Genomic DNA, 25,374 nt, shown 5'->3' with positions numbered 1-25,374 from the left:
TTTGTTTCTTTTTCTTTTTTACTAACCCTCCACACTTACTCTATCTGATCCCTTTTCTTAAAACTTACCGTTAAGTCAGTTCTAAACACCGAAGTGTAAATTCTATTGTTGGTCTTATTTCCTACTCTTAGTGTAAAAAAGGACTGTAAGTGAATAGATGACATGGGTTTATGTGTCCGTTAGAGATTCTTGGTCTGGAGCTCTGTTTAAGTCCAGAGCTTCACAGAAGTATTAACATTGTGATTTTTTTCTTTCTATCCTTTCCAATCCCTCCATCAGAGACAGAGAGACAGGCATGATAGAAAGACAGATACACATGGGTAGGCAGATAGACAGACGGACAAACATGGACAGATAGACACTTGGGCACACACACATGCATTGACATCCCGGCTTTTTCTAAACTTTAGGATCCAGTTCTCCAGTTTGCTTTCTCCCTGATTTCTAAAAATATTAAGCCAAAAGCATCAGTGCATAATTCAGAAAAGGAAGCTGGTGTTTTTAAAGATCAACAAGTATTTTTCAGGTTGGTAGAATCAGATAGAGTCTCAATGCTCTTAAAGTTGTTCCACATGAACTGCTTCCGAACTGCTTCCAAGCAAAATTCTGTCTAAGCAAAATTCAGTTTTTTTAAACAATGTAACTATAGTAAAGACAGTATTGAATAAAAAACAATCTCCACCATCTGACACTAGAAGAAACATTTCCACTGATGTTCCTTCCCTTCTAGTCTTTGTTCCATGTGCATATATATTTTTACATGACTATAATTTTAATATGTGTAGATTTTTTACACTTTGCTTTGAAAGATAAGTGAATCTTGCTTTCAGCTAAGCATTTGTCAAGGCTTTAGGATGCTCTTGTGTGTGAGATGCTGTGTTAGACTAGCAGGATTGCTTTGTGAGCATGAGGCAGGCTGAGCCAGTACCCACCAGGTGTGGGGTTTACTGGGTTTGGGTCTGGGAGTGGTCCCTCGTGAAGGATCACAAGTCTTTGCCCTAGGTCTTCTCTTTTTCAGCATTTTTATGGATAACTGTAATGAAGATCTAAGAGGCTTGCTTTAAAATCCATGGTTGACTTGAAAAAAGGTTAACTGTTACAAATAGATAACAGAATTTAGAGTTAACAAGGTTTAAGTAGGCTGTAGTGCTATTCAAAAATATATTTTATAGCAGTAAATGCATCATAATTCATTGGTGTGTAAGGAAGGAGGTGACTTTACATGGTGGCAGTTTTTGAGGAAAAGGACAGTTAGTATGAACTGGTGGCATAACATGGCTACAAAAATATCAAATTTAGATTCCGATAATAGTGTAGTGTCCATATGTCACAAAAATTAACAGTACCCTGCTCTAATTAACCACATCTGTAGTATTGTGTCCATTTCTGGCTGTCACGTTTAAAGAGAGACATTGACAAAGTAGACAACTTCCAGAACAGTCTGTGGGGATGGTGAGGGGTCTGGCAATCCTGTCATAGGAGGTATCCTCCAAGGGTCTGGAAATGTTTATTAGCTTGAAGACTAAAAGTAGACGTAAACTCTCTTCTGTCTGCTTCAGAAAGCACGTCTAGCTGCAGTGGGTGAAAGGTAGAGATGGATTTCAACTTGAGACCTTTCTAACAGTGCAGCTCAGGAAGGGAATCAACTTAACACCTTTACTTGGTCTCTTATTTTAAAGTATCAGAAATATTTACCTTTCTTGTAATGAATATTTAATTTGAAGGCCATAATAACATTTTAGTGTAGGATAGCAAAGATACTTGTGATGGAAACATTTTATTTTTTCTGATCAACTATCTAAAAAGAATAGTCCTATGTGTTGCAGGTTGATTTCTTACAACTTGAAAATAGCTGCAACAGGACATTTTAACACATTCTTTCCTCCCTTCTCATTTCATTTCAAACATGAAAATCTGTAGAAGTAAAGCTGTTTCCCCCCCTGCAAATTATCCTGGCTTTAACTTGCTTCCTAGAGTTGTTCCTTTCCTAGTGTTTCTTGCTTGCTGAGAACGGGCTTCTCAGGCAGAGTGGCTGCAGATGCCTTGGGGGGCGCCCTGGGTTAAGGGGGAGTGGACCGCTGCTGGGCAGCTGAGACCTCAGCTGCTGGAGCCTCTTACTCAGGGGAAATGTGGAGCCATTCTCCCTTCTGCAGTCCCCGCCCCCCCCCCCCCCCCCCCCGCTTATATGTCCTTGCAATACTTAACAGTTACAATTTTTAGCTTTTCAATAGAAAATAAAACCTTTCAATCAAAAGTAGCTGCTGCCCCTGTGCTCTTTTAACTTCTCTTCCTTTCAAGTTAGCCTCGTTTCTGACTGCCAGTCTTAGTGTTTCAAACACGTCTTGGGACAGATTTTTCTTTCCTCTTCATCTGCCTATTGATTGTTTATTTTGATTATCATCTCTAACTTTGAAAATGTGATTGCTCAAAATTAACTTGTGAAGTATGCACACAGGACCCCACTTCTAAGAACTGATAACCTGTAACACATCTGACTCCATAGCAACGATTTTTATGCCCCTGACCCTTGGAAACTAAGACTCCGATGAGAAATGTGAAGAAAGAAGAGAACATTCTTCAGTCATCTTTTTAAACCAACTTTTTCCTGCCTCTTTTACTCCTGCCTATTCTCCCCACACCCAGAACTTTCTCCTCCACTCAAATTGTTAGGTCAGATATATGGGCAAGCTAACCTTGACTATGTGAAGTGTATTTTTAATGTTGAACAAGTTTCTCCTCTTCTTATTTTCTCTATCTTTTATAAAAGTGTCGTGCACTTTAGTGGGATAGTAGTAATACACCGGGCAACTTGTGATGGCTGGGTTCCCAGTTGTTGAAGATGCCACAGGCTTTTCTGAGCTAAGCTCATGTTTCCGAGAGAGAAATGCTCAGCGATGAGCGCTGGCTTGTCAGCGCTCACGCACCTGATCTGCGGGCGGCTACTTGCAATTCCTTGAATGCAATACTCGCTCCTCTGCTCCTGGGTTTGGGAAGCAAATGATCTCCAACGTTTAAAATTTAAAACTTCGAGAAGTTATCTTAGGAAATAAACAGGTAGCCTTGAAACATGAGTTGCTGTGCTTATTAATGTTCTATTCTTGCAAAAATCAACATATTAGTAAAGCTGAAGTGCTGTTTTCTTCTTGGGTCACTTTGGTAAAATTCTTATTTTTCGTGTCTTCATCTAAGAATTTCTATGCCCTCTTTATGCGATCGCGGTTTAAATGTGTCTTATCACTTAAAAAGCGCTCGTCTTTAGCACGTCTCATTTTCTACTTAATTGCCTTGGACTAATCAGATTTTTTAGACCAGCTCTTTGGCATTCTGTACCACGGGAATCGCCACGGCATCTGTTGTGACACGGAAGGCAGACTTTTTCTCTTCTGACAAATGAAGCCGCTCGTTTCAAAAATGTTTAGGAGTTAGGCAGCTCCAGTGTAAATTCTTTCCCATTCTTTAGCTTTTCACTCATTCATCTGGTCACCACTTTGATTATCATGGAGATTTGGGGTTCACTGTGAATTTGAAAGAAGAGATCGCAGTTAATTTTCCTATAGCAGTTAAAGTGAAATATTTTAGTTCCTGATTTCTTCAGCAATAGACATAGAAGTAAAGTTGATTTTTTTACTTTGGAATGCAGAAGAAGAAAAAATTAGCCCCATGTTTTTTGTTTTTTTTTTCTCCTTAGCAAATTGGTGTTTTCTCACTGTGCGGTAAAATGTCTGTGGCTCTTCTGTCCTATGAAAGAGTTAAATCAGTGTAGCACCTTTAACATCTTTCGTTTTTTTGTAGTTATAGAATTGATTCTAATCAAAGGCCAGTACTGCAGAAGTGGAAACAGAACAGGTTGCTACATGTGCTTATCAAAATTTGAAATGTATGTTATTTTTTGTCTAGCCGTTTAAATTCTAGTTTAGTTTACAAATATACTCCTTTAAGTGATGAAAAATAAAAATATAAGGACGTTTGTTGTAGGATTGATAGTAATAATGAAAAACTAGAAAAAAAATTGGGTCATCTTACTAACTAATACTTTTTTCATTCATTTATTTTTTGAGTATTGACTGGTTTTGAGACTGTGTTAGATGCTGGGGAATACACTTTCCCAGCCGTTAGGGAAGTTTTACATTAGCGGGGTTGACAAAGATTAATCAATTAATCACACATATAAATGTGCCCTCAGAACTATGGTAAGTGCTACAAACACTAGTAGAATTTCTAAGCAGGGGATTTGGCCAGACAGGGGGATTAAGGAAGGCTTCTCTGAGTAGGTACTCAGATCTGAAGGATGAGTAAACGTTAAGAGAGGTGAAGAGGAAAGGTATATTTGAGGTCAAAGGAAGAGCTCTGTAGAGGCCCTGGGGCAGGTTGCCCTGGCAAATAGAAGGTGTTGGAAAAAGTCCAGTGATGTTGGAGCCGGGAGGGAAGGGGAACTACAATATGAAAGGAGGCTAGATAGGGGGTCAGGGAGCAAATTTTACCGGGTCTGTTAGACTGCCTTAAAGAGTGTAATCTTCATCCTAAAACCAACGGGAAGTCTTTGGAGGGGTTTAAGCAGGACTTGATCAAATTTGCATTTCAAAAAGAGCACTTTGGCGGCATTGTGATGAAAGGATTGGAGGGGTCAGAATAGAAGCGGTAGTTCGAAGGCTACTTTACTAACCCAGAATAGAGATGATGACCTCCAGGCTAGGGTGGTGATGGGGAAATGAAGATAGGAGGGATATCTTGAGGGGTAAACAGCAATCGGAGTGGGTTGTGGATTGACATTGGGGTGGAGAGTGACAGGAAATACCAAGCATGATTTCTAGATTTCTGTTGTATTCATGAGAATTAATGGTGATACCATGCTTCTGATGAAGAATGCCGGAAGAGGACCAAACTTTAAGGGAAAGATCAGGAGTCCTAGTTTGGACAGGCTGAGTTTGAGGTGGATAAATAAATTATGATTGAGCCACACAGCATGAAGCTTTGCAGTCTTAAAATGTGATATCATGTAAACACGTTCAAGATATATGCTAAGGGAGAAAGTGTGATCACATTATGTAAAGAAAAGCATGGTGTATGTGTGTGTTTATATGTGTATGTGTATAAATGTACGTTTGCATATGCATAGAATATGGAAAGATGCAGGGATTATTAAGAGTGGGTACCCTCTGCAGTGGCATTAGGAGGATGGCATTGGAGGGGACTTTTATATTTTATACCCTCCTGGTTATACTATTTGAATGTATTACAATGAAAATGTGTGGCTTCTATAATAAAGAAAAATAATGACTGTTTCAAGTAAAGACCCATTAGTATATTATTGTTATATTTTTTATTTTGAGCAGAATTTTTTCCTACAGTTTTGCTTCCCTAACCCAGTAGCTCTTAACCACTTTGCCTTTTAATCCTTTCCCACTAGATTGCACTATTAGGCTAGATTTCCCCGTCTGCATAGTATTTTGTATTCTAACTTTCGCTAATTTTATTAATTTCAAAAAAGTCCAACATTTTGCAGATGAGTACATTAAATTGTAATGGTGCATGTAACTACTGCATATATTATGTATCCCATTTTCAAGGGTCCCACTGGTGCTCCTTATGCATCTAGTGTTTCTCAGATAGAATATAGATAGTACCATTTCCGGGCAGTGAAAACCCAGTACGTGCCTTGGTTGGGCTATTTGAGCAAAGGTGTAAAACTCCAAAGAGAAGTGGATAACCCTCCCTTCTCCATGAACTATTCTATCAAACCAATACTTTTTTTTATCAGACATTTAATGTTTCATCCAGTTTTGATATATGTAATGCAAAGTCGAATCTTGTGTCCATGCAGTTTTTGCTTTTGTTGCATTATTTCCTCAGAATAAATACCTAAGAGTTTGTGAGAGTCAGAGAGTACAGATATCAATATAACTTGCTTCTTTTTATTTTAATTTTTTAACATCTTTATTGGAGTATACCTGCTTTACAATGGTGTGTTAGTTTCTGCTTTATAACAAAGTGAATCAGCTATACATATACATATGTTCCCAGATCTCCTCCCTCTTGCGTCTCCCTCCCTCCCACCCTTCCTATCCCACCCCTCTAGGTGGTCACAAAGCACCGAGCTCATCTCCCTGTGCTATGCGGCTGCTTCCCACTAGCTAACTATTTTACGTTTGGTAGTGTATATATGTCCATGCCACTCTCTCACTTCGTCCCAGCTTACCCTTCCCCCCGGCCCCCGTACCCTCAATTATAACTTGCTTCTTATCACACCTGGCTTTTGCAGCTCTCAACCAGTCTGCCTTGGCCGGTACTGGGAATGAAGACTTGCTAAGCTGCCATCTTCTTAGCCCTGTGAAGTTTGGGGTGGTTGGAGCCCCTGGGCTTCTCCTTCCGCTGGTGAGCAGCCTCTAGCATTTACTCCACTCTGCCATACAAATATCATTTTTCATGTGTCTCATGACCGTGAAGAAAAAAAAAAAAAAGAGTGCTATATTCTATAATGCCAACTGTAGTGACAATAGTTTTTCCATTTGAACATCTATTTTTTTTAAAAAAAACACATTTAAAGAAATCTAAAATTTCCTTCATATCAAGTGAAGAGTAAATGTAATAATAGCTTATTTTTTTGAGAACATCATTGTGTGCTAAGCACTCTTCTAAGGGTTTTAAGTGTATTATCTCATTTAATATTCACAATGCCTCTATGAAGTGGGCACTGTTCTGGCCCTACCAGATGAGTAAACTGAGGTACAGAGACATTGAATAACTCGCCCAGTGGAGAAAAACTGGGGTTTTGAACCCAGGGACTCTGTCTCCAGAGATGCTGATTTAAACCCTACCTTTCTGTGCTCCCAATTTTTATTTCACTCTAAAGTCTAAAATCTTACCTAGCTTGTGCTAAAATTATAAAATTCTAATAACTTTAAATTATATTAATTACTTACGTTCTGCCCCGCCAGGCTCTTCTGTTTTAACAAAGTGTAGAGGCTTCTCATTCTGGCATTTTCAGTTTGAAGTCTTGCTATTACACTTTTCTTAGGAATATTTTTTTCTGACTCCCTTTGAGGTTGGGGTGGACAGTTCTCAGCAAAGCCATTTTTTTCTCCATAGGTTCCAACTAACCTTTTAGCTTTCCTCTTTTAATGAATTGTGTGTGTGTGTGTGTACATACGTACATAACACATAGGATTAATTCTCATGGGTATTGCCTCCTTGCTAGCTGTTTCTTATCCAGCAGTCAGGGAAAACTTATTTTTTTCTAGAAAGAAAAGTAAGTTGAAGAGGACCTACTAGTAATAATAATAATATCTCAAATTACTTAAGAAATATACAGTTCACAGAGTGCTTTCCCATTTAACCATTTGGGGATCGTATTGATGAGTAGATAACGGGGACTTTGAAGTCAATCAAGAAATGGGTTCAAAATCCAACTCTGCTACTTACTAAACATAGTGACCTGGGATAAGCTACATAATTTCCTAAGACTTCTTATCCTCATTGTAAAATGGAAGTAATAATACCTGTTTCACATAGTGATGATGTAAGGATTAGAATAGTTATGTATAAAACCTTTAGTGCCTTGTACTTTTAGCACTCAAAACTTGGTAGCTAATGATAATGTCAGCTAACATTTTTAGAGAGAAAAATATAAAAACAAGATTTCAGCATAAGAGACAATTTTAAAAGTATTAAGGATAGTTGCATAGAAAAGGGAAGAGAAAATGTAGAGGGCAAGGGAGAGACGTAATGACATGGGGAATGATAAGAGAAGGGAAGAGATGTAGGCGACATGAGCTGTCTATCCTATTTATGAAAACGAAGTCTTTGTCCCCTTTGAGTGAAATAGGAAAAGAGACAGATGAAACAGAGAACAAGAGAAAGACTTGACAGTTTGGTTCTAAGGTGAGTGTGTTAATCAGATTATATTTCATCTGGCATATTCTGCTATTTACTTGGACAGTGATGTCAGACTAAATTATTATTTATTATTTCTATCCCTTGACATTTTGATTAGCTCATCAGCAATCAGTCACTATTCACAGCTCTTCAATTGCTTTTATTAAATAACAAACCCTTCCTCACTAAGTCAGCAAATTATTCAGGTTTGGGAGAGTCATGTCTCTTCAGAGAGTGTTTGCCCCAGGCCAGATGAGATGCAGTCATGCTGCTACAAGACTCCGCATGAATCATGGAACCTTAAGACAAACTTTAAGGATTGAATGATTTCTAGGGAATTTAAGGGCATGCCAGTCACCATTGGATTAATTCAGGCTTTGATGAGTTTTGAGAGGGAGCATTGAGGAATTGGTTAAATTGTATACCATGCTATGCTAGCTAATTGTGTGACTGTCTTCTTAGTCTGGGCTCTGTAAACACAAGATTCATATTATTCTTTGCTTTTGTGTTTATGAATTAGAGCAAAACTCATATCCAGGTACCAATGTAGCATAGATTATCATGAACCCAATGAGCACAGTGGAGTTCTTTCAGGATTTCTGAGGATGGCCCGTTATCTTTGGAAGGAGTCCAAGAATCAGTCTATACAGGCTGACTTTATTTTTTTACACACTAGATTTAATCTTGAAAAGTAATGTATAGAGTAAATAGTTTCAAAAATTGAGTCATGTTTTCCCATCCTAAGGAAATTTGTTCTCACAGGAAAAAAATGCTGTGCTCCTTTTCTAATGAAAATTAAACTTATTAAAATACTACCTTTTTTTCCCCAATGAGTATTCTGCATTTGTCAATGTACAGATTACAATAATTTTCTTTACAAGAAGTTAGCTAAGTGGATCCATGATCTTGGACACGCAGTGAAAAATAGATATTTCAGTGTTACTGAGATTTCTCCCTCAAGGTGTGGGACTTGAATGTTTAAGCAGACACATTATCCGTGGTGTTGTGTCTTGCCTTTATTGACATTGTCTGGTGAGTAGAGCAGTAAAAAGGTGTCTTTTTATTTAGATTTATTGGACTGTGGTCTCCTGTGGTCGAAGTAGGACTTTAGAAGGATCAATATAAACTTAAAAAAAATTGAATATGCTCAAAGCAATGCCAGCCTTAAAACAGAGCTATATCTGTGAGATGTGTTTAAACTATTTTACCCTGCCTCTATTTTTTAACAACTGAGGCACCAATCACATTTGTCTTTTGAATTTTGAAATTCTTGTCTGTAAAAGCCAAGTAGGCTGCACTTACACAGGACCTGGAAAGCATGAGCAATGATACGTTGGTTCACCCGGCAAGGATGTGCAGTGACATTAAATCTTATGGGTTAGTGAGGTTCTAAAAGCCAGAGTATAAGGCAAAAAATTCCGTAGACTTAAGTTACCCTAGTAAATCCTTTAAATTACCTATGAAGTACATTATGTGTAGTTTTGTGTGTATAACTGAACAATAATTCTTCTGCACAGCATGGTCTGAGAACCACTGGGCTAGAATAAAGGAAGGAACAAAAGGGGTGCTGTCTGGACACCCAAGCCCTTCTTTCTTTATGGTAACTCCCCAATCCATGGAAAAGTGGAGGATTCTGAAGCGTGCCTGCTTGCCTGCTTGCCTGCAGGGTTTACTCCATTCTGCTGTTCGATGAAGCCTCTATAACCTTCAGACATGTTAACAGATCTCTTGGTTTTGTATGGATTGAACTAGACAGTCTGCATGAAAGCACCTTGCTCAGGACCAGGTGATGTGATGGATTTAAATGTAAATGTTGCTTGTCAGGTCCACATATATACATTGTTTTTTGAAGAGTTGTAGAGAAGAATTTGGCCACTTGCTTCCTGTCTTTCTAGGTTGAGATTTCCCACTGTACAGCAGTGACTTTCATGTTCTTGCAAATTGGCTGCATCTGTGGGCCAGTTGGGGCTAAGAGAGAGTAAAGTTTTCAGTTATAAGGTTAGCCCTACGTTTGTCACATTTGATGTGACTTGGTTGAATATCCTATATACCCTTGGGTTCTGTAGGTCTTCTGTTGGTCTTCTAGAGTTCGTATCTGTGTGTGAGAATCACCTGATGAAACTGTGTAACCCGCCTACCTAGATTCTCCATGGTGGAGTCATGAATATGTGTTTTAAATTTTTTTATTTTGTAGTTTTTGGGGTGTGTGAGAATATGTATTTTTAGAGAGCTGCCCAGGGGATTCTTATGTAACTAGCATGTTGCCTTTGGAACCCAGCAATTAGGAAAACCCTTGGAGGTGGGATATTTTGCCACAAGAGGCCATGAACATTTCTGATCCATTTCAGCTTAAATTATTTAGGAAATGACTACTGTATTCTTCATCTAGATTTAAAAGGACATAACTTCAGTTCTTAGGTGAATCAACCATTTATTAGGTGAATCAGCCATAAGATTGGTCTTTTAGTAGATATAAAATTAGTATACTTAGGTTTACATAATTTAAAAATTCAATACCAACCAACTCATTTATTCACTTAGGGTGCTAAGGCCTTTGATTTCCACTCCCAGGTATCACTGAAATGATCACCTGAGGTTTTGTTTGATGGTTTATTTTTAATAACTTGGGTTTTGAGTTGTATTCTTTTTTTCATTTTGGAAGGGGACTTGGTATTTCTCATAATTTAGTTTAAGTTTAGAATTTTACTCAGAATTCAGTTTGAGAAGGAAATAACCATTTCACCTCTGATTTACTAGGGTGAGGAGCTCTTTCAACATTAGGTGTCCTGTACCCCAACAAGTGTTTCTCTCTTCACTTGTCCTTACTCTCTGATTCATGAAGTATTTTCTTTATATGCTTGTATAAAGCATATATGTTTTGTATATGCTGTACAATATACAAATACATGTATATTGTATGTTTCTGCTTGGTCCCACCCATTCTAGTTTTTCTGGGATTGTGTCTCATCATTTATGTTCCTTTTCATTACACCTAGTCTCTTTCTCTCTCCTTATGTCTTTTCCTCAGCTTATAAACAAAATTTGTTTCCCTACGCGAAAATAAGCAATCTTTTTCTCTACCTTGCTGCTCCTCAGTCTGCCATATCATCTTATCTCTTTGCTTCCCTATTCTGGCCAGTGTTCTTAAAAGATTAACTCTGTTTGTTGCATCTACGTCTTGGCCTTTTGCTGTCTGGCTTCTACTCTTACCACTTTATTGGAACTCCACTTTCAAGGAGTCACCAATAACTTCTCCCCTTTCACATCTAGCAATCTTTTCTGAGCTCTCATCCGCTTTGACCTTTTTGCAGTAAGTGAGGATGTTGATCACACTCTCCTTTTTGACAACTCTTCCGTTGACATGTGTATATGACACTTCAGGCTCAGTGGTCCAACCTCTCTGACCGCCTTGTCTCTTATTTCTTTGCTGAATTATCCTCTGGTTTTTGCTATGTAAATGTATTTATTAACATGTTCTTCTGCCTTTGTTGTCCCTCCCACTTTTCGTGCATTCCTTCTTGCTATATATTTCAATCCCGGAAGCTAGGACAAAACTACGGGGTACACCCTGGGGGATTTGGGAACTGAGCTGAACTCAAAGGGAACATATCTGAGATGGCTAGAGGAAGGGAGAATGAGATGGTGACCCAATGTTGTAGTTAGGAAAATGGTACCCAAATATCAAGTCTGGAAGATAAGGATGAAAAATGGGAGAGTAAGCAGTAAGATTGGTAGTTTGGATGATTGGAAATAGTATAGGCAAATAGGTCAAGAACGTGAATGTGTATCTTCTCCAGATCATTTTGTTCCTGACAGTCTAATGCGTGTTACCTGAGAGCATGATCTCTTTAAGGAATTGCACTGGGGCTTTGGCTTCAATAATCATTTCTCTGGTGATGAACTTCAAATCTGCATCCAAAGCTTGCCTTAGATTCTCCTGTGAACCAGAGCTCTATTTCCATCTTCTTCTTAGGTGGTTTCACCTGGATATCCAACTGGTACCCCACATTTAACATATCCCCAAATACATTTGTCATCTTTCTACTGAAATGGACTCTTTTTTGGCATTCCTAATACATCACTGTTCTGCGTCATCCTGGGTCAAAACTTCAAAGCCATTATTCTTTTTTTAGCCCACATCCAGCAATTTGAGAAGTACTGTCAGTATTCTCTCCCATGATGTCTTGTAACTGGCCCCACCTTTACTCTTCCTTTCTTCAACCCCTGATTATGGGCTGACTGCTACTCTACACTCCAGAGATAACCCCCTATTTAGTATCCACTGACCCTGATTCTGTTCATTGCTGCCAGTGTAATGTTTCCAAAACTCAACTGTAAATTTCAAAGACGTTTTAAACTTACCACAACATTCCAAGCCAGGGAAAATTGCTTCCCCTCTCAGTGCTATTGTAGCAGCTATGCTTTCTACCACTGTGTGTATATGTGTAATTGCTATGTGTATACACTATATTATACATTACATATATATTTTGGTACATGAATTATCAATCCCTATAGATTGTAAGCTCCTTGGAGGGCAGGAACTGTGTCTTTACTTTGTATCCCCATATATTCCTTGTATTGACATGCAACAGATATTTATTGAATGGAATTAAACAGCTCACTGGGGCTGGAAGGAATCTGATACCAGTTAATACGTAGTAGGTGATTTGTGATAGTCATTTTAATTTGACATTAATTTCATTTTTTGTGCATTTGTTTTATTCTGAAAAGCTTTTTTATTAAGCTGTGCTGATGGCATAAGTGGAACAGTTAACTGGAAGACGAAACAGGCCAACAATTTTATTATCAGCAGAAAAATGACTGCTGGGAAGAAAGATGGTGAGTTTAGGTTGTAAATCTAAATCCTTTTGGGGAGTCAATTAAATGTCCGCTTCCAATAGTCCTTTTGCTTTTTTAGTCATGTGTGGACTTTTTTTTTTTTTTTGATAAGTCAGTCTGAAAAAAATCAAATTTTGTTTTCCTAATCTTCTAAAGCTTCTGATCCTCTGTGTTCTTAATCCATTATTCTCCCAGTTTTTTTCCTTTGCTGTAGTTTTCCCTTTTTTTTAACCAAAAATAATTCTTGTTTTTAACCTATTGTTGCCCCTTATCCAGTCACTAGCTTGCCACTTATGAAAATTGTCCCAGTGTGGTTATTATAACAATTTACTTATAACATTGAAAAACATTAAGAAGTACATTTAACATAAATCGTTTAAAAACAGTATTTACATAACCTTAGAAAAATGGTCATAAAATATTTTGGCTAGTTGTGGATGATTTTTTGAATGATTTTTGTTGCAAAACCAAATTGGTATGTTTGCTGTTAACTAATTAGATGGCATTTGTTTTCTATGGAAAAGATAGCCTGACCCTTGAATGATTGATTGTCCTTCTGAATTTTTCTTCCCTATCTTAAATGTGTTCATTAGCAATATGTCAGCACCTTTGAAATAATGCATTTCATCAGGGAGAAAAAGACTTACTTAATAACCAAAAGATTAGTTGTTTTAAAAATATCAGTTATCAATATGAGCTTTCACTTAATATTTCTGGATTACTTGTCTTTATAATCCCTCTTAACCGTACCCTCCCCCCCCAACCCCACATACAATTTGGGCTATATGTGGTCATGAACAGAACATTAGCAGAACAGTAGCCTAGTCTCCATAACTTTGGGGTAACCAGAATATCTATTAAAAAAAACAACAGTTTTAAAATATTTTGAAAAGAGCAGTAATTTTATGTGATAAAATGGCCTTACTGCCATATAAAACTTTCTAGGTATCTTGTAGGAGTGATTCCTGGCTTACCTCATTTTCTTCTTACATTTCTGAGTTGGGGGGTCACTGACTTTTTTCCAGCTAGCATCAAATTATTCCTCAGCTAGAATCTTCTACTCCCAGATCTGTTTCACAGTAGGACCAAGGCTCCCAGCATCTCTTCTACTCTGCTGTCTTTGAAACAAACCCACAAACACCTCTGCATTTTTAAGGAATTTTCATCTCTAATATAAAAGAAAAGAGTTTTATAACAGTAAACTCTCATGAAAAGTTCACAAAAAGTTGTTTTCAAAAGCACTAGACTCACCTGTTCTAGGATCTAAGCGCATCATCCCACAGTCCTTTCCCCACACCCTCCTTAGATATTCTCAAGGGATTTTCTCTGTTTCCTTCAAGGGAATCACCCCCGGCTACCTTATCTGGGCTGCTCCTTAATCAGGCTGAGGGCCTTCGGCTTCTTCGGCACATCCACTATTCCTGTTTTCTTTTTATTTTATTTTATTTATTTTTGGTTGCGTTGGGTCTTCGTTGCTGCGCACAGGCTCTCTCTAGTTGCGGCGAGCGGGGCTACTCTTCATTGCAGCGCAAGGGCTTCTCATTGTGTTGATGAGCCCGGGCTCTTGTCGCATGGGCTTCAGTAGCTGTGGCACGCGGCCTCAGTAGTTGTGGCTCGCGGGCTCTAGAGCGCAGGCTCAGTAGTTGTGGCCACGGGCTTAGTTGCTCCCTGGCATGTGGTATCTTCCCGGACCAGGGCTCGAACCCGTGTCCCCTGCATTGGCAGGCAGATTCTTAACCACTGCACCACCAGGGAAGCCCCTTCCCGTTTTCTAATCTTACCAATTATGGCCCCAGATGGCCCTCAGTATTGCCATCTGCAATTTACTTCTGTCATCTCCCAGGGATTTGGGACCTGCCGTGATTCCTGCTGCCTCACACGAGATCACTAAAGACGCTTCCTCTGGACTTCACACTATTTTGCACTAAATTGCAGTCTTTCCCTTTTCTTCAGTTTCTTCTTTTTAACGTTGATCCCTAGAATTTCTGTCCTCTTTAAGCATGTCCCTCCATTCCTATTTGATTTTGCATAAAGGTGCTCTCTAACCGGCTGTCAGGCTCAGCTATGGTGCTCTTCTTAGTGAAATGTATTCCAAGGCCTTTACCATAGCATTCTCTAGAATCTCCATCTCTTCCTTTTTCAAATTTCATGCTCCCTCTGGACCTCAAACTGATTTTCTCCTTGGAACCTGAGCCATAACTGTAGTTCTCAAAATTGAAATGATCAATACATCTTGAGGTAACCAGTTCAGATTATCGCATTCTCTTATTTCCTCAGTTTCTCTTGAACTCATTCTTTAGCTTCTACCTTCCTGGTCTCCTCCTCTAATTTAAATCCTATCATTATAGTTCTGCATTATTAAAATATCTTACAGAGAGAGTAATGAGTTTACTTTAGTGGGTTGTAATAATGTAATGGACAGCCACCAAATGTATTACCTCATGTTAGCAAATCAACAAAATACGTAACTACCCTGGGTTCAAGTCCTGGCTCTTCCTCTTCCTAGTCCTGTAAGCTTGAACCTGTCATTCAGCCTCTCTGGGTTCAGTTTTGTTAACTATAAAATGAAGGACTGAACTTGATTTTTTGCATGCAAACTCCGATTGATGTTATCTGTCAGGAATCCTGGATTGAGTAGAATGCTGAGGCCATATCCAAGCAGGAAGTAATGCAATGATTTGTCTCTTAGTAGAGAAAGTTATTTGGCATGCCCTGACAGGATGACATCTAAAGCCCCTTTCAATTGCAGTGTTCTATGAGACCAAGTTTATTGATTACCAATTAAAAATGGTTTGCAACCACTTTCCAGCCAACATTTAAGAAAAAAACAACAAAACAAAACAAACACATGATCATTCTATGGAAAAATCAGGATATTTAACTCTAGTGTAGAAAAATGGTTTTAGTAAGTGGCTTTGGTTGGGGGGAGGGGAATCTCTCAAAGTAACCTTTCTGCTTCTTGTAGAAAAAGATCCAAGAAGTGGTTTCTTTTCTACCTCATGTAGAGAAAAGTGGTCGTATCTCTTAGAGGAGTGAAGTTTTAAAAGGCAATTTAATGCCTTCCCCATGATGAGCTCTACAGCCCAGGTGTGGACTATCTGTGACTGAAATAAAACAATAGCTGACCACTGCCCAATGAATGGCCTTCAGTACTTTGATGTTGAGTAAACTTAAGGGGTGAAGGGCAGACTGCGGAGAAAAGCTTTTGACTCTAAGCCAAGATTTATAAAGCTGGATTGATAAAACACAGGGTAAATTTTAAAGAGGAAAGAAAAAAACAAAACCAAAACAGGTTGTGTACCTGGCTGCATATTGATGCCTTTCAAACTATTTTTCTACAGACATTATCTGGTCTAGTAATTAAATTTCAATTAGACTATAGAAATAACACATTGAAAAATAAATTAGGAAGGAAACCATAAATATATCAAGCTCTGAAAACCCTGAAATGAGTTCTCTTGGTGCAGAGATATCAAATGGAATTCATCTCTTATAATCAATTCTCACTAATTGGTAGCAGCTTCTTGGAGTGCTGTGTATACAGGGGCTCTGAGTGTCATAAAGAGCTTTTAGCTATTAAAACTATAAAAGAGAAGTCAAGTCTTATTTTTTTTCTGTCCGTACTTACAGTTTCTAATTATCAGAGATGATCATATAGTAAAATAAGTTTTCAGCAATTGTATTTTTTGTGTAACTTTCTTTTTAATAATACTCCAATTCTTTAGCAGAGACGTGGTGTCTCTTCTGTAAATAGGATTTTAAGGAATTGGGATACCTAGTTGCTTAGGCAAAAGTTTATTTTAAAAACTGTACCGGATAAGTGGCTATTCAGTATTATCTTTGTATTTTAAACATATTTAAAAGTCTTCTTCATCATTCTTATCCAAATTTTTTTCAAATAATACTTACTATTAAGGCAATACTATGAACAGTTGGAAAATATGCACTGTCTTATTTAACTAATTTGCACTCAGTTAAAGCACCCTTGTCATGTTTCCCAATGAGTAGCTTATGTCTTAAAACTCTCTGAACACGAGAGGCAAATTAACAAAATTGAAATGCTTTTGGAAATGGGCTTCAGTTTCTTTTTTTTTTTTTTTTAACATCTTTATTGGGGTATAATTACTTTACAATGGTGTGTTAGTTTCTGCCCTATAACAAAGTGAATCAGTTATACATATACATATGTTCCCATATCTCTTCCCTCTTGCGTCTCCCTCCCTCCAGTTTCTTATTAATAAATTACTTATTTTAGTGTGTTATGTTCTTAGGCTGATTTAGCTATTGCTAAGGTTAATAGATCAGTTAATCAATAGATCTCTTCGTTTAAATTATACAGTATATTTCCCACACATCAAATATGTAAGAAATTATTTTATACAGCACATTAAATCCCCTCCTTTTGATTTGGCAGTTTGTTTACGTAACATATGGGTTGAATTAAGACTTTCTGTGGTACACTTATTTATTTCTGAATGCATTTAATACATAGAGTTTATGTTGCCACCTCCTCAAGTAATGGCTGTCTCCCAATTATAGTAAGACTTTCAGAAGTATACTGTGTCAACTAAGAATCAGGAAATACGCCACAAAAGGGTCTCTGGGTAGCAAGAATAGATGCAGCAAACGCAGGCTCCTGTTTTTCACACCTGGCAGAGCCCTGCGTGCGTTAAGACAGTACAAATTGGTTCTTACTTTAACATGCAGTCCCACCTCACTTGGTAGCCTCGTTTCTAAACCTGCGGCGGATTAATAGCAGCAAATTAGAAGGGATAGAGGAGCTGTTACAGGAAACATATGGATAGCAATGAGAAGTGACGGCTGACAACGTGTCTACAGATGAGAAAACAGAAAATCTATAAAACACACAACCATAAAAAGCATTAGCAAACGGTGACCCGCTAGTGCTACTGGGATCGGTAAATGACAAGGCAACCAAACAGTCCATAAGGGCATGACTGTATTATAGAGGGAAGTGCAATAATTGATGTGCCAAATGATGATCTTATGCCATAATGAAGAAGGATCGACCGCTGAGTACTTTAGAAAACTCAGGTCTCTAAAATGTTTCCTTCGTTGGGGTTCCTGCTAAACTGAGATTTTACTGTATTCTCTCAAACTGCAAAAATTAGAAAATGATGATGTAAGTGGACCTTTTAAAGTGATTAATTTGTTGATAAAGCATCTATGAGAGAGAGATCACCTTGACGTGAATACTGACAATCCTTTATGACTTCAGAGGAGAGACTTTAAGACTTAAATCTACCTGAGACTTGTAGGGTGTCACACTCAGCAGCCAGTTTATAGTCATGTCCTTGTTCTTGATGCAGAAAAAGGGCTGATAAGGGTTCTCCGGACTCTTTTGTAGAGAGTGGACTTTGTATGTGCCTGTGCACGTGCATATGCCATTAAAAAAATCATTGTGATAATTGTGAAGTGTTATGCTCTAGATTCGTTAGCAATGCACCACCAAACCCTTTCAAAATTTGATGTTTACTAAACACATACAGATTTGCTTTTGTTTTTAAGTAATTGTAAATAAGCACACAAATGTGCACCCTCATATTTTCATCTCAGTGTTGCTCCCATAGGGAGAGAATTCCAAATGGACTATTAATAAAGGAAGACAGGATGCTATTTAGCTAGCATGAGGTCCCACTTTATTGCTACCGCCATCACCGTCTGTTACTTGGTTCTTGGCTCTCTGCTGTCCCATAAGATACATTTTCGAAAATGGTTTGTAGTTTCTATGCCTTATGATTAAAACATACAGGAAACAGTTTTATAGAAAGATTTTGGTAGCATGTTAACAAGGAATATTGGACCTGCATTTAGGGAGGGTGAAATATAACCCTGCCACTTGCCCACATATCCTTTTGCTCTTTTCAACTCAGATATGTACTTTTTCCTGTAAAAAATGCCGTTATTTATGACTACCCGTCTTCAGTTTTTAATCTTTGCAAATCTAGCTACCCTTGCGGTTTGAAGATGATGTTTTTGACCCCCCGCGGGTTGGACTTTTGGTTTAATTGTTTTGCCCATTAATGGTGATGGATTTGCACGGATTTAGCCACAGACTGGTTTCTAGTTTCATTTGTATCCAGTGGCATGTGTTTGCAGAGGTAATGGATTTGCAGCCCTACGATTGGAGAGCCATGCAATCCACAGAGCAGCCAGACCCTGTGACCTCAGCTTGATTAGCAAGGCACTGTATGCTTGTATATTTCAGAGACTCTTCAGAGATTTTTTTTCAGAGATGTGTATTTCAGAGATTCTTAAAGTGTTTCAATTTCACTTTCAAGACTTTCTTTTAGGGAAAACAATATGCCTCAAGCTTGCTGTTTGTGAGTACTACCTAGACATAGGTGAGTGCAACATGTGTTCACTGTTAAGTAACAGACTTTTTTGGTGTTAGTGCAAACCCTATCAGTATTTATATCGCTCATGTTTAGAACAAGAGCCCATAAGTCTGAATTCTGTGTGTCACTTTGTTGCTTTTGAAAGGAAGCTAGGTGTAAATACTGCCCAAATAGCCTCTGTTGAAGAGCTGTTTGTTTTTGCAAGTAACAAATGGGAAGGGTAAGGTAAAGGGCACTTCTCTAAAATGTGCTGTGGGTGCCCATAATTTAAACTGATGCTACAGAAAGGAAGTATTATTTTCACAAACAAAACATAGTGGCATAGTCATTTTCCATTTCTAGATGATGAGTGTGTCATACATCTGTATCATGTTTTTCTCAAAGTGAATGTCATACTATACTTACAGTGAAGCGGGCTTTACTGCAGAGTTGCCAAGGTAACTGACCAGCAAGTATGCAGTTCAGCAGATTGCAGAAAGGCAGTTTTACACATGAATAAAGAAATGCGCATGTAATCTTAAAACCCAGGAGGGCCATGGTAGATTGTGGTTTGGCTCTGTAGATTGTAGAAATGTTGTTTGTTGTTTTTTTTTGTTCGTCTGTTTTGTTTTATGAAAGCAGAAAGTGAGATGTTCTACACTAGTCCTTGAAGTGAGGTAATAAATAGTGACAAGTACCCTTTTATGGTTCTATTTTAGGCCCTGCCATGGGCCATATAGAAAATAGGACCATTTCAATATTATTAATATGAACAACTTTTCTTTTTGATTTATAAGCTAGCTTTTACCACCTTATGTCAGCAAAAACTACGGGAGACTGTTAGTAGTTTATAATGTAAATGGAGGATGGTAACCCATAAACTGCTACACACATATGAGAATTAATTTAGGTTACAAAACTGAAAATGAAGTTAAGAATTATATATATTTAGAACATAAACATAAGAACTGTGTTTCCCTCTACAGTGCTTTGTATTAGAATGTATTCATCCATTTATAAAATTATTCACATATGCCAGACACCTTCTAGGTGCCGAGAAAATAACAAAGGTAAATAAAGTTCAGTGCTGGACTTCAAGGTGTTTTTAATCTCTAAAAAGAATAAATTGGATAAGCTCCAGAGAGATTCCTTTGAATTATGCAAAACATTCCTGTGCCTTGGATGTAGGATTGTGATCTAGAATTTAAACACCTTTCTGTATAGAATGAAATAACTTCTCACCAGGAGTTCACAGCTCTCCATAATTTGACTCACCTTCCCAGTTTTCCTCCCCCCTACCAGGATCTAGCGTTACTGGCTTAATTCCATTTCTTGAAAGGGCCCTGCAGTATCCCACTTCTGTATCTTGCACATTTCAACGCTGAAATTGCCCATCTCTGAGTTTCAGAATCTTGCTAGCACTTTAAAAGCCATATTGAATTCTACTTCTTATATAAACCTTTCCCAGGTCTTTCCAGCTTCCATTGCTCTTCACCATCTTTCCAGGTCTTGCCAGAGCAGTTTGTCTCTCTGGGGTCATACCTAGTTAGGGGAGTGTTGGTCTCCCAAACCAGATGGTGAGCTCATGAAAGGCAGGGACTGGGTCTCCTTCATCTTCACATTCTCCACAGCACCAAGCATTCAGCGGATGCCATGGAATCCAGCTGGTGAAAAATCTCTAATTCTCATCCTTACTATTTTTCTGTGATTCACTTATTCTTGTTTTTTTGGAACGGGACCATTTTTACAGGTGAGTAAATTGCTCTTGGGTAGAGAATGGGTATTCTAAATGCCATGGGAATGCTTACCAGTGCTAGTACAAAACAAGTCAGGAAAGAACGAGCCTCCCTATTACCTAATTTAAACCTAACTTGCCGCTTCCTTCCTTCTGTTACCACAGGCTTTGAAGTTGTGTTTTTAGTAGTAAAGCTATGGATACATGAAGCTACAAGCCAAATATTTTAGTTCAGTTCCCCATTTTTGGCAGCCATCCACAGAACTGTAGGGGCAAGTTTTCACAGATAAAGAAACATTTTTGTGGGAGTTCCTATTTTTATGCTGAAAAATTCACTGTCAGTGATTTTGCCATCCAAGGGCTTTTAGTTAGTTGTGAGCCCGGGAGTGAGCAGCCTTGAGTTCTTAAGGTTAATTACTACATTTACAAATCCATCAGTGACTAAGAGAAAGAACTTGCCTGATAGGGTTTATCTGTTTAAAAATTGCAGCCAGTAGCCAAACAGGAAGATAGAAAATCAAAAGAGATTGTAGAGGTGACAAGGGTAATGGCAGTATTGTGTTGGTGGAGACGATGATATCAGAGGAAAAAAACGATAAGTTGAAACTAATCAAACCAATTTGGTCATTTTAATGTACTCACATCATGTATCTTAAGTAACCAGTAAATCATGAAATCTGCCCCATTTCACTTAAAGAAATGATTTGCGCTGAATTTTGTGATGTAATTGTTATTGCTTATTTAGGAGGTAGCATAATAGACTAGATTGTATGTGTGAATTATTAAATGTCGAGATCAGGTAAAGTGGAATAAATCATTTCCAGGAAAGATGGGGGAATAATACTCAAAGAAAGAGTATCCAATGCATTTTTATAAGTATCAATATATATGAAAGTCATCTTACATATATCAATGGTATTATGTAGTCCGATATGCTCTGTCTGGCAGACAGTTAATATGGTGGAGATTGTTACCATTTAAAAAAAATGACTCTTTATACTTTGCTTTGAAAAAAGGAAAAAGAAAAAATATACTGTAGCAATTATATAGCTGATCAGTTCTCATGATGTATTTTGTTGGTAATAATCTCCATAAAAATTACAAAAGAGATTTCATGGATGTCTTTATTATTTAATAATAATTTAAAATATTAAATATGCCTAATTCTGCTTACATAATATTTGAAAAGTCTATAAACACAGCAAGTTGAGAGTTGTTCCATGCTTTGTCCTAAAACCACTCCCCTTTAAAACAAACTTCTTAACAATCTTGCATGTTGCTTCAGTTTTCTCAGAAATTTCTACATAGTGAAACCCTTCTTTACAGTGTAAGTGAATTTTCAAAAGCAGAGCTCATTATTTGTCTTTCTGTCTCTTATCTTCCCTCTTTGTTTTCAGTGTACACTATTTTCTCCAAGGTGCACTCTGATCGGAATGTCTACCCATCTGCAGGTGTCCTCTTTGTACATGTTTTGGAAAGAGAGTATTTTAAGGGGGAATTTCCACCTTACCCAAAACCTGGTATGTTCTGGCGGGAAAAAAAGTGGTTAGTTTACTAAATTTTTCTTTTTGTTCAATGTGCATAATCTAGATGATATATGATCAAATATTACTGACATTACTTGACATGGTCTGGATATGTGATAAATTGATTGTTATAGAATATTTCCCATTTTAAGATTAGAAATTTAATTACCGAAGGAAATAACTCATTTTTGAAATTTAAAGAAAGCGTATTTCTGATTTCCTAGTCTTGAGTTTTGTGCTTCTGACAAATGATCTACCTGTATTCTCAGAGAAATAATTATAGATGTACAATTACAATTTTACACATTAAGACTTAAGAATCTTACAGAGTACATTGATTTTTGGAAATCTATACATATGTTGTAGAAGAGATTGAAATACGGTATTAAGAAAGAGTTCTCAAAAAAACTTTTACAATATGAGATAATTTTATATAACTTCATAATCATATAATGGAGATTAATTTTTCTTCAAAGTAATACCAGTTACGAAGTCCTATTTAATTTACTATCGGTTTAAATTATGTTATGTTGGATTGTCACAAATGCCATCAAATTAACGAAGATACAGAAAGAATAGCAAGAGAAAATACATTGTTATTATGACTTTTACTTAAGTAACAAATAAAAATGAATTTCTGAATATTCCAGCATTAGAATTAATATAAATATTATTTTTGTGGATTATATGATGAATAGCATACCTGAAAACACTCGTAAAATATAGTTAAGCATGTTCTCACCAGCATTCAAGAAACAAGGCAGTCTTTTCATCAATTACTTAAAAAGTGTGTTCTCGTGAGGGGCATTCTCTTTTTGCAAAACTATATAGCTAAACCTTGTGAGCAGCAGCTTCAACACTGGAGAAGAAAATGTAGTTAAGAGCATATTTCTGGAGTCAGCCAAGATTAAATTCTAGTTTCAGGGGCTTCCCTGGTGGCGCAGTGGTTGAGAGTCCGCCTGCCGATGCAGGGGACACGGGTTCGTGCCCCGGTCCGGGAAGATCCCACATGCCGCGGAGCGGCTGGGCCCGTGAGCCATGGCCGCTGAGCCTGCGTGTCCGGAGCCTGTGCTCCGCAACGGGAGAGGCCACAACAGTGAGAGGCCCGCGTACTGAAACAAACAAAAAAAAATTCTAGTTTCACCACTTAATATGACCATGAAGAATTAACATGGAAAATTACGTATTACATCAATAAAATTAGGGCTAATAAGAGTACTACTTTCATTGGTATGTTTGAAAATCGGATGAAATAGTGCCTGTAGAGGCCAGGCACATGCTAATAAAATGACACCATTATTATTTATTATTAATAAATGTCATGTTATTGCAGTTCTTTTGGACTTGGATTTGGATTTTTTCAACTCATCCTCCATTGTTTTTAAATTACATTATTTTTGTTTTGATGATACTTTTATAATTTTGAGATATCCCGTAAGATGAGTTTGATAGTGCTCAGAGTTTCATGAAAGGAAGGTTTCTCAGAAGAATGAATACATCAACATGATTAGGGGATTTTCCTGAAAGATAGTTGTCTCATTGGTAGAACTTTTCCACTGCTATGTGACCTCCTCCCCCCAAAAAAGAAAAGGAAATTTACCCCCAAATTGTGTGAATATGCTTTCTTTGTTGAATCAGATTTCTAGACTAACTAAACAACCAAAAGGATATTTTTCTTACATGAGGCCCTAATCTGAATTCCCCAATGGATTTTTTTTGGTGTGTATTTAATTTGCTACAAATGTTAAGAAAAAAATTTTAGACAGACATATTTTTATTGAACCAATCAAAGCAACATGTGAAAATAACTGTCTTATATCTTACTTCTGTGTTTCTTACCTAGGCGAGATTAGTAATGATCCCATAACATTTAACACAAATTTAATGGGTTACCCAGACCGGCCTGGATGGCTTCGGTATATCCAAAGGACACCATATAGTGATGGAGTCCTATATGGGTCTCCAACGGCTGAAAATGTGGGGAAACCAACAGTCATTGAGGTAATTTACTTAGAAAGAGCAAAATTATATTCTTGATTTTTTTGTAATTTGAGTTTCAAATGTTGTGATTAAAATTACATGGCAGTGGTTTTCAGTATTTTATGCATGAAAACACACTAGATAACATTTGCAAATGTACCATTCCTTTCTGTTCATCTACAGAGTTTTTTGTTTCAGCTTTTATGTAAAAAAGCGTCATCTAAATTAGTGAAAAAAATTAAAAGGTATTTAAAAGAAATAAATTACTGTGAATTCTATTTAATAAAATGAACAAAAACTTAAAACACTTATTTTCTCCAAATTTTAATTTCAGATTTCATGTTCATTCAGTCATTAAGGAGACGTCTTTTGAGCCCCTACCATGTGCTGAACATTATGATAGGTGTCGGTGGTAGAAAGATGAATAGTAGCTGTGCTCTGCCATGTCTTACAGTTCAGGGGTTGAAGCACTGAATGGAAACCCAAACTTAGCCAGCACTGACATAACTGTTATAATAAGAAGGGGCTGTTTGATGCAGAGTTATAAGAGGGTAAATAGAAATTCACTAAGTAGAAGGAAGGCTATTTTAGGCAGAAGATGCAGCACATCAAAATCTTGGAGGCATAAACATAACCACATAGTCTTAGAGAACTACAAGTGTGGCTAGAGGACAGGATGCACTCCAGAGGGCAAATGATGGGAATGGAAGTGTTCATGTTGGTAGGAGCAGATCTTTGAGGGCTCTGTAAGCCATGCGGATATGTTTGACCTTTACTTTGGGAGTGATGATGGTGCTATAATTAATCAGATTTTTACCAGTACCTAATATCATACCTGGAAGATATTAGAAATTGAAACAAAAACAGTGATGACATCAAACCTTTAATGGGAATTAATTTTTTTTTAATGAATGGATGTAAAAGCTAAAGGTGTTTCACTCTTTACTATACCTAACAAAATCAGAATTATAATGGCCATTAACGGCAGGAGAGGCCTACTATAGTTTTATGCCTAGATGCCTCTAGGATCTTAAACTGGAATTTAACTCTTCAATTCCATGAAAGCTTACTGGTAGTGACC

General features: G+C 37.5%; 1 protein-coding gene across 6 annotated transcripts in view; it reads left to right on the top strand.

The window, feature by feature from the left end:
* Positions 1-25,374, top strand: part of SGCE (sarcoglycan epsilon) — a 67,636-nt gene that overhangs the window by 3,769 nt on the left and 38,493 nt on the right. For 4 of the 6 annotated variants that reach the window (XM_030857247.2, XM_060304602.1, XM_060304603.1 and 1 more), the window contains exons 2-4: positions 12,607-12,714; positions 22,185-22,307; positions 24,157-24,314. In XM_030857247.2, coding sequence (XP_030713107.1) covers positions 12,607-12,714; positions 22,185-22,307; positions 24,157-24,314 — 389 coding nt within the window. The remainder of the gene's footprint in view (positions 1-12,606; positions 12,715-22,184; positions 22,308-24,156; positions 24,315-25,374) is intronic. The other 2 variants (XM_060304604.1, XM_060304605.1) reach the window with 1 other exon arrangement.

This window comes from Globicephala melas, chromosome 9, assembly GCF_963455315.2.
Source record: "Globicephala melas chromosome 9, mGloMel1.2, whole genome shotgun sequence".
NCBI lineage: Eukaryota > Metazoa > Chordata > Mammalia > Artiodactyla > Delphinidae > Globicephala > Globicephala melas.
This window is presented reverse-complemented; position numbering and strand designations above follow the sequence as displayed.